The sequence below is a fragment of the Sinocyclocheilus grahami genome, unplaced genomic scaffold (genome assembly GCF_001515645.1).
Source record: "Sinocyclocheilus grahami isolate Dianchi unplaced genomic scaffold, SAMN03320097.WGS_v1.1 scaffold200.1, whole genome shotgun sequence".
Classification (NCBI taxonomy): domain Eukaryota; kingdom Metazoa; phylum Chordata; class Actinopteri; order Cypriniformes; family Cyprinidae; genus Sinocyclocheilus; species Sinocyclocheilus grahami.
In genome coordinates, this window is record NW_015505379.1 from 979,320 (window position 1) to 989,053 (window position 9,734).

General features: G+C 37.3%; 1 protein-coding gene across 1 annotated transcript in view; it reads right to left on the minus strand.

Moving 5' to 3' along the window:
- Positions 1 to 1,030: 1,030 nt before the first annotated feature.
- The window catches only part of LOC107595298 (segment polarity protein dishevelled homolog DVL-2-like), a 17,942-nt gene continuing 9,238 nt past the window's right edge, over positions 1,031 to 9,734 (minus strand). The window contains exons 2-15 of the mRNA XM_016285654.1: positions 8,447 to 8,516; positions 7,387 to 7,532; positions 6,739 to 6,848; positions 6,479 to 6,608; positions 5,762 to 5,849; positions 5,431 to 5,500; positions 5,185 to 5,324; positions 4,762 to 4,838; positions 4,211 to 4,278; positions 3,700 to 3,822; positions 3,469 to 3,600; positions 3,165 to 3,341; positions 2,829 to 3,047; positions 1,031 to 1,995 (exon numbers count right to left, since the gene is read on the minus strand). Coding sequence (XP_016141140.1) covers positions 1,445 to 1,995; positions 2,829 to 3,047; positions 3,165 to 3,341; positions 3,469 to 3,600; positions 3,700 to 3,822; positions 4,211 to 4,278; positions 4,762 to 4,838; positions 5,185 to 5,324; positions 5,431 to 5,500; positions 5,762 to 5,849; positions 6,479 to 6,608; positions 6,739 to 6,848; positions 7,387 to 7,532; positions 8,447 to 8,516 — 2,101 coding nt within the window. The 3' untranslated portion in view covers positions 1,031 to 1,444. The remainder of the gene's footprint in view (positions 1,996 to 2,828; positions 3,048 to 3,164; positions 3,342 to 3,468; positions 3,601 to 3,699; positions 3,823 to 4,210; positions 4,279 to 4,761; positions 4,839 to 5,184; positions 5,325 to 5,430; positions 5,501 to 5,761; positions 5,850 to 6,478; positions 6,609 to 6,738; positions 6,849 to 7,386; positions 7,533 to 8,446; positions 8,517 to 9,734) is intronic.

The following is a 9,734-nucleotide window of genomic DNA, read 5'->3' on the forward strand; positions in this document are numbered from 1 at the left end:
TTGCGTATTGAGATTTGAGAGCTGCAGTGGAAGGAAAGAGTTTGCATAACTAAAAATGTGTGTTTTACACTAAAATACAACAACCAAGAAGGGTGATTCTATATAACACTTATACAGTAGTTATGCATATAAATATTATTTCTTGTGTTATACAGTATATAAGATAAAGATTGAAACTAAAACACAAAAATGAGACATTAGCATCAAACACTTGACAATTCTCACAGAATAAATGACTAGTTTCGGAGTTAATTCTATCAAATTTATTTGGAGTGACAGCATGCAAAAGTGACAGTATCTGATGATATTCAAAATGTAACACTTCAACATGGCATTCCATTGAGACTCAGTAATTATGTAGCACCTGAATATTTGGACCTGTATATCTATAAACTCATATAAAAAGGCGCTATGATTATCAGCCATGCAAAGAGACAAAAAAAAATCATCTCTGGAGTAGAAAATAGAATAAACAACCTATTCTACCCAGAAAGTACCTTTTATGGGGTTAAAACTTCCTCTGCACGTACCGTTTTAGTACAATCGTTTTATAGTCTGCCTATTTGTGAAGGTACTAGCAGGTCTTTGAAAGGGATTGCTTTCTAAGACCAGGAATCAGAAGAGTTCTTAATTTCAGAAACTGACAACCAAATATTTGTTTCCATGAACCCTGGCTCCAATCAGCAGTACAAAGACAGTTTACAAAGGCAATTTTTAAAGCATACAGCACATAGTACATGAGAGAAAAGCTTTCAGAATTCCTTGGTACACTTTAAAGCACTACTTGGAGACATAATACACCTGATCAATTGTTGCAACCTTTTGAATCCTTTTAAAGGTTTTTGAAGGCATGCCTAGTTTATATCTTGCAATCCTGACTTTTTTTTGTCTGAATTCTGAGTTTGCATCTCGCAATAGTTTTTTTTTTTTTAAGTCATATTGATTAAAAAATAAAAAGGTAATTTTTAATCTCACAATTTTGACTTTTTCCCCCTCACAACTGCGAGATTGTCACAATTCAGACTTTTCTTCTCAGAACTGCAAGTTAATATCTCACAATTCTGTTTTTTTTTTCTCAGAACTGCAAGGAAAATCATGAGATCTTAAATCAAAGCCCTTCCAGCAATTTGTGGAAACATTTAAAGAAAATAACAGGACTCTGAAAATAAGCCAATTCTTTTCAGTCATCTAGAAGGCCAGAACCCTATTGTGGCTAATAATACCACAAAGACAAAATAGATTTTGAAGTCTGTGCTATGCAAGACTTCCTACCCTTCTGTAAACCCTGTTCCTACCGTCAAGGACAAACACTAACTCTAAAGAGCTGCACTGATACAGTAAACTACATCTCTGTCAGTCACAGAGTAGAACTCACAGTTATCATGTAATTACAAACCTCTCTGCTTTCACTCCTTCACTTGTGCATCGACGGTTACATCCTTCATTACATCACATCCACAAAAAACTCACTGGGGTTGCCCATGGCCAAGTGGAAAGACTGCCTAGAGGCAGTTAGCTCAGGCGGGATGGAGCCCAGGTCTCGGGTTGGTGGAGCTCCTGGAGGCCCACCAGGGGTGCCGGAGGGGGGCAAGCCAGGGTGGGGCGGCAAAGTAGGCGTTTGTGGGTGTGGGGCTCCAAGTGCTAGGTGTGGGTGTGGATGTTGAGGCACCATCATCACCATCATTGGGTTGTAAGGGATGGGGATTCCAGGAGGATATGGGGCGAGATGAGCAGGCGGGACACGATGATGCGAGCGCTGGCTCGAGCGCTGACTCGAGCGGCTGTGTTCGCTAGGTGTGGCTGAGCCGTGGTCTCGTCTCAGGCTGCTGCGAACAGAGTAATCTGATTCGCTGCCGCTGCCAGAACGCGAGTCAGCCCCGCCCCCACCAGGAGATTTATCATCACGTACGCTACCGCCCGCCGTGCTGCCAGATATGCTTTTACTGCCCCTTCTCTTCTCTCCGTCACTGCGTGTGGAGCCACTGCTGTGACTCCCTGAGAGAAACCGAGACAAGAACACAACAGGGTGTTGACAGGGCTTGATTATTACCATTACTAAAATACCATTATATACACTTAAAATAACACAGATGAAAACAAAACTTAATAAATACAAATGAAAATAAATAAGTGCAGCATATTTGTCCAGCACTTTCTCAATTTTAGTTCCATAATGAAAATAAATGGATATACACTACCATTCAAAAGTAAAACTTTTAAAAGTTTTTAGAAATTTTTTTTTTTTTAATTTGTTTTCTTAAATGTGTATATATATATAGTATTTATAATGACCTTTTTCTTATTTGTAAGTCGCTTTGGATAAAAGCGTCTGCTAAATGACTAAAAGTAAAAGTAAAGTAAAGTAAAAAGTAAAAAAAAAGTATTGTGAGGCTGCATTTAAACCATTAGTTAAAACAGTAATTCTGTGAAATAGTATTACAATTCAAAATAATTGTTTTCTATCTAAATATTTTTTTTAAATGCAATTTATTCCTGTGATGGTAAAGCTGAAGCCATTATTCCAGTCTTCAGTGTCACATGATCTTTCAGAAATCATTCTAATACGCTGATTTAGTGCTCAAGAAACAATTCTCATTATCAACGTTGAACAGTTGTGCTGCTTAATACTTTTGTGAAAACCGTAATACATTTTTTTCAGGATTCTCTGATGAATAGAAAGTAAAAAAAAAAAAACAGCATTTGTCCGAAATATCATTTTTTTTTATAGCAATGTAAAAGTTGTTACGGCCACTTTCAATCAATTTAATGCTACCTTGCTGAATAAAATAATAATAAATAAAAAAATGAGCGTCAGTGTAGTTTGTTACCTTCACTGTGCTGGCTGCCTGCACTGCCTGGGCCATAGCTGTAGTTGGAGAGCTCATGGTAGGGAGGTGGCTGGGTGGAATAGGGGTGAGGGTACTGGTACGTGAAAGAGTGGAGCAGAGGCCATGGTGTTGCTCCCGGCAATGGAAGAGGGGCCAGAGTGTCCTGGTCTGATGCACCACTGGAACCATCATTATCGTTAAGAGAAAGGTTGGCCATGTCTGAGAGGAAGAAAAAATTAGAGATTAAATAACATTTATGCATTCAGGCAAAAATAACATTTATTTTGCTGTATGTGTATTTTTTTATCTTTAAAACATGAAGCTGATTTTACTTACAATTTTCACAGTTACTGAAGTCTCCAAATATGTAATAACACTGTTCAGAGAAGGTGATTTTGTTAACAGTGTGTCTGATGAAACCAGCCTTTAGTAGGTTACTGGCATATTTACGAGCTTCCCGTCTGTCCTGAAACCCATCAATGTGATGATACAACCACTCAACCACATCAGAGCCTATTCACACAATCATAACGTCAGAGAAAAACAAACATTGGATTAGATTGAAGGTCCATTTGTCTCATAGTCACAAAGATCATTTAGGAACAGTGTGTAAATACAGTCTCAGGTAAAAGCCTCTGACCTAAGAAAGCATTGGGAATGGTGATCTTTAGCCACATGCGGTCTCTGACCTCCAGACCGGACTCAGGAGATGCCATGGCCTTAGCAACCGATGCCATGTCAGAGCGAAGAGACAGGTTAAACTCGTCAAATCCTACAGACAGAGAAAGAGAGATTAAATAATAGGGCTAAGAGAGAGTATGCTTGTAAAAGGTCTAGAAAAAGTAAAGGAGAAAACAAGCACAATACTTACGTTCAGTTTCAGTGACAGATGAGCTGGAGGTGATTGTGCTGCTAGGGTAGGATGGAAACACCCCTGTGAGAGCTACTGAATGATTGACCCATGCTGCTGGATCTATGGGGTGGATTGGCTCATCTGACAGACAAGATGGGAAAGGATGTTAGATAAACGAATCTCAAATAATATATACAAGTGCATCTCAATAAATTAGAATTTTTCAATGTTGAAAACAGTTGCACAGCCTAAAATTTAGGTTGAAACCTTGATAGATTTTGTCTCAGAATTCTTTGACGAAGACAAAGTTGAAAAGAACAGCATTTATTTGAAATCTTCTGTGACATTATTAATGTCTTTACTGTCCTTTTGACCAATTTAATGAATCCCTGCTGCATAAAATTACTTTTAAACATTTGAGCAGTAATTTATTAGGCCTAATAAATTCCATGCAATGTTATAATTTTATATTTATGAAATATATATATATATATTACATAAATTAAACAGGAATTAAAATTAGACTCACTGCGTGGCAGGGAGAAATAACCTTGTGGAGAAGGGTCCCAACATTTTGCCACAGTCAGGGTGATGGGTCTAAGAGAATAAAAGTGATATTATATCATTGCAGGTTATATATTATTGTCTACTAATATATTTTTTACTAATAATAACAACTTGCATAGAGTGCAATACTTGGTCCTCCTGCTGTAAGTCATGTCAGAATAATTTGATTAAGAATATAAGCAATATATTTATGAGAAAAGTGCACATGTTGTATTGACCAGTGGGAAACCAATGGGATTTTCTTTGAGTCTTGATTTCGGAGTTGGAGGATATGAAAATAGATGGATGGATAAATGGATCATCTTCTGTGGCAGCCCAAAAAAATGATAAAATACACTGCTAAACCTTCAATTACACCAACGTGTATCTTTTGCTCTTCATTTTGTTGTATTAGTGTTAAAAAATTTACTGTTTATTGGAAAAAGAAAGATAAATATGAAATTGTCCTTTTTAAAAATGGGACGTTCCCATGAAGACTTGAAGGCAAGCTTAAGCCAATTCTCACAGACTCACCCAGGTTTATGGACAATCTCACGGAGCAACCTGACCGCATCATCATTACTCATGTTCTCAAAGTTGATGTCATTCACCTGCACAGAAACAAGACAACAATCAGTCTAACAAACATTAGACCCAGTAATTAAAACAGAACTGCATTAACCCTGCAGCAATGAAAGTACTGATTCTTTGTTTAAGGGTAATTTCTACTGAAACGGCCGCAATGTTTGTGTCTTGAAGCTGGGTGTGGCCTGAGAATACTGTCTTAGATTTTAATGTTAAGCATTCAAGTTTGACAGGAAATAAAATAGCAGTCACATCACTCATCTGACAGGCCAGTCCTCCATTAAAAAGAGATCAGGATGTGCAGGTCTCAATTTGTGCCTGATTTCCCAGCACTAACCACTTTTTCCTATGAATGTGTATACACAAACACACCTGCAGCAGCATGTCTCCAGGTTCAATGCGTCCGTCTGCAGCTACAGCTCCTCCCTTCATGATGGAGCCAATATAGATGCCTCCATCACCTCTCTCATTACTCTGACCCACTATACTGATGCCCAGGAAATTATACTTCTCTGTAGGACACAACAAACAGAAAGGAGCACATTATGAATTAAATACAATTCATATTTAATAAATAGCAGGACAGAAATGGAGGAACAGGTAAGAAATGGCACTAACCCATGTTAAGGGTGACTGTAATAATGTTTAGGGACATGGTTGAATCTGTCACACTGCTAAAAGAGGAAGCCTATAACAAAAACAAGAAATCATTAAAACTCAGTTAAATAAAACAAATTGTTACAAATTGCTCTTTCTTCTGTGGAACAAAAAATACGATATTTTGAAGAATGTTGGTAACCAAACCGTTTCCGTTCCCTCTGACTTTCATTTTATGCATATTATATGGAAAATAAAATGGAAGTAAATAGGAGCCAAAACTGTTTGGTTACCAACATTCTTCAAAACATCTTAATTTCTGTTCTGCAGAAGAAACAAAAAGGTTTCATACCCTCTCCAGACGTGGGCGCTGTTTCCTGCGTCTGCGATGGCGTTTTAGCAATCTAGATGCTGTGCTCTGCTCAGTGGAGCTGCTGAACCTGATCGCAAACATTTAGTAAAATAAACATTCATAATCAAGGCATAATCTGCAATATTGATTAATCAGTGCTTCTCAACTGGTTTTGCTTCAGGATAGAGATTTTATTACATAGGATATCTAATGGAAACCTAATATAACACAAACATACAAACCTTTTGTCTTCTACCACTGACAGATGAATTGGCATCAAAATTTTGTTGAGTTTGATTGGAAGCGTTGTTTTTGAAAAAACAAAATATAAGTCTATTGGTTTTGCTATCCTAACTTTGTGCAAATATAATGTTATGCAAAATATTATTTGCATTTAACATTGTTTCCCATACTGCACGCAAACCTATCCGAATAGATCAAAACCCATTTTTGGATTGTGACCCACCAGTCGAGAACCACTGGACTAAAACCAAACTAAAAGCATACACTGATGCTGATACGCTCTTGTAAAGTTCAATCACTTGATTCAGATAACAGAAATAAAACCTTCTGACATTAAAAAAAAATTACACACAACCTAAAACCAGAGATCTGATTGAAGTGGACTTCTGTAAAGGTGAAGCGTGTAATTTTCTTGACACTTCAAAACGTTTTCCAACTCCAATCCAATCTTTAACCATGCACACTTGCTCGGACCTGCTCATCGTATCATCGTCATCTGAATCACAGAAGCTTGTGGTGTCCAGTTCACTGCTCATCACTGTGGTGGCACTCTCATAGCCAGCCAGGTGTCTGTCCATACGGGACTGTCCATTCATACGTGGCCCTGAGACAAAAAGAGAAAGAGTACAGCAAAATGAACATAGACTGCTTTGTCAACATATTGAAATACTATTGACATAATTAAAAAAATTATTAGGTAACGTCAATCAAGCAACACAGGAGACAGAACAGACCATGTTGATCCAAGCTCTCTCTGGGTCGAGGTCTCTCTCTCCTGAAAGACACAACTGACTCAGTCTCTGTCTGATCATCTAAGGACTCCAGGCTGCCTGCAGTGTTGGGACTGAGCACACACACACACACACACATGTAATGCAATGATTTATATTCAAGACACATCTGTACATCTTTGCATGCTGAGCGAACCTTAAATTTTTAAAAGCCAGCTGCAACCAATCTCAGATGAGAAATTGACAGCATGAGACCCTGGGGGAAAATCACATTCTTAGCAAATATATTTGACTTATTTCCAGTAAAAAATAAAAATTCGTTGAACAAGATAAATTTACCTGAAAAGCCAAAACTGCTTTTAGATGTTCATAGAATTTATCTTGAATATAAGTAATTTACCATGTTTCATTAGCATTTTTTTAAACTAGTTTTATCCCGCAAAGCAAATGTTTGACATATTTTGACTAATCTGTGATACAGGCTGTCTGTCTTGAAAAGCAAATAAACAAACAAGTGAGTTTCCCTTCGAGTAAAGCTCCCATTCTTATAATATGAGAAAGCGTTTTTTAAGGGTTGGAGAGAGAACTGCTGCAAACAGCAACTGCAAAATGACATTCAATGGCACAAAACAGACATGCAGATTAACATACTGGAAGGAAGGGGGTCTGGAGTCTCCAATGCCCCCCGTCCTCTCGGCAGGAGGTGGAGGCAGGGGAGGAGGGGGAGGTGAGGGCTGAGACTGGACCTCTACCGGAGGAGCTGGGGGTTCGGCTGCAGGGGTATCTGAGGACACCAGCTAACAGAAAGAGAGAAGATTGGTGTGAGAGTGAATGTGATCCATAAAAAACAAGGAACTAAAAAGGACTATGGGAAAAGATCTAATGACAATAACAACACAAATAATTTTTTACCCAACACATACTCGTGGAGCTCATTCAAAAGTGTAAACTGATCACACAATGCTTCAGGTCAAACATATCCAGTGTCTGGGCTTTACGTAACTACAATTTAAATGAGGACCAAGTTGGAGAGGTAAATAGCTGCAAGGAGACAGGAAACTCTATTCAGCTCTGTTCGGGGCGATCAAGCTTTTTGAAAAGCTTGAATAGAAGTGCAATAGAAAATTTAACTTAACGAGAAAAGTAAAAACATCAACAATCTTCACAATCTGCAACAAAACACTGTATGCTAAAGCATAAAAAGAGTCAAAGCCATGTACTTGAGATACGAAAGAAAAATCAGATGCATTATAAGAGGCCACATACAGTATCATTGTAAGCCCTTCTCCTTACTTCATGCTAATGGATGATAGGTTATTGTACACTCCTCCTCAAGGGACCTAGAGCTATCCTGACGGTAGTCTACTATTTCCATCCCAGAGGGTCTGGTTTCATCCAAGCCTTTTGATTTAAGCACCTGCTTTTCTTTGAGGGCTTTTAGATTAGGCTGGATTTCAGTCTTCGTGTGAAGGGCCTGACACACACTTTTGGTGCTCTTTAAAGTTTCACTGTGACAAATCAAAATAGACGTGTCGCTACAGGGATGACAAGCTTCAGCGAGGTTTAGTGAAATGGTGCAGTTTGCACTTATAAAACCGAGAACTGTTATGACACTATTAAGCATCATATTACAGTACAGTAAAATATATATCGTTTGGGGGAAAAGCTACTGCTGAATGACAGAGAGAACTGGAACAGGAACAGTTCTTACCCAGGAGACAACTCTTCCATTGAAGCATGGCAGCTTGGCACTGTCGTCTGAGATCTCCTCCTTCACCACCCTGAGCAGACACAATTACCAAAGAGAGACAGAATTAAAATGAAGGAACACACATTTTCACAGATTTATGAATTTATACATAAAATGCATGTATCTAGGCTATTTTGACTTTACTTATGGTATGGACAATGTATATACTTTTTAAAATATATTAAGAAAATATGAGTGCTTGCACACTACAAAAAAACCAACAACAACTCACTGTCACAATGCTGATATTTAATGTTAATATCCCAATTTTATATTATATTCTGTTCCCTGGCTCATGTCCCTCCTAAAATATATGACTATGGAAATATTTGTACATTTGAACTGTAATGTAATACAACACACATCTCGTCCACAAGCCACACAATCTGAGGTGAATTTATGTCTGCAGAACAGTAACAGGGCTCAGCAATAAGGATTTTTTTTTAATCGACTAACTGAGCCAGTAGTAGTAATTTTTTTACTTGCCCAGTCAACAATTCTCACTGGCCGGACCACAAAAGACTGCATTTCTGCTTGAAATATTTATATTACAAAAAGAAAATAAACTAGTTCATGAACACACAAACAAAAAATATACGCTGCTATTCTAAAGTTTAGAGTCAATATAATTGTTAAATTATTCCTTTTATTCAACAAAGACACATTCAATTTATCAAAAGTGACAGTACAGACATTTATAATATAAAAAAAATTATAATATTATGAAACATTTCTATTTCAAATAAATGCTGTCCTTTTGAACTTTTTATTCATCAAAGAATTCTAAAAAAACAATATATTGCAGTTTCCATAAAATAATAATAATAATAAAAAGAAATGTTTCCTGAGCACCAAATTAGCGTATTAGAGTATTTTCTGAAGGATCATGAGACACTGAAGAATGCTGAAAATTAATCTTTTTGTCATTACAGAAATTAATTACATACATTAAAATAGAAAACAGTTACTTTAAACTGTAATATTTACTTTTACATTTAGTCATTTAGCAGACGCTTTTATCCAAAGCCACTTACAAATAAGAAAAAGTAATTAAAGCTAAAACTCTATAAATACTCATATATATATATATATATATACACACACACATATATACACACACACACATATATACACACACACACACTCTCTCTCACACACACTCTCTCTCTCTCTCTCACACAACCTGACGACACACACACACACTCTCTCTCTCTCTCACACCCTCACTACACACACACACACTCACACA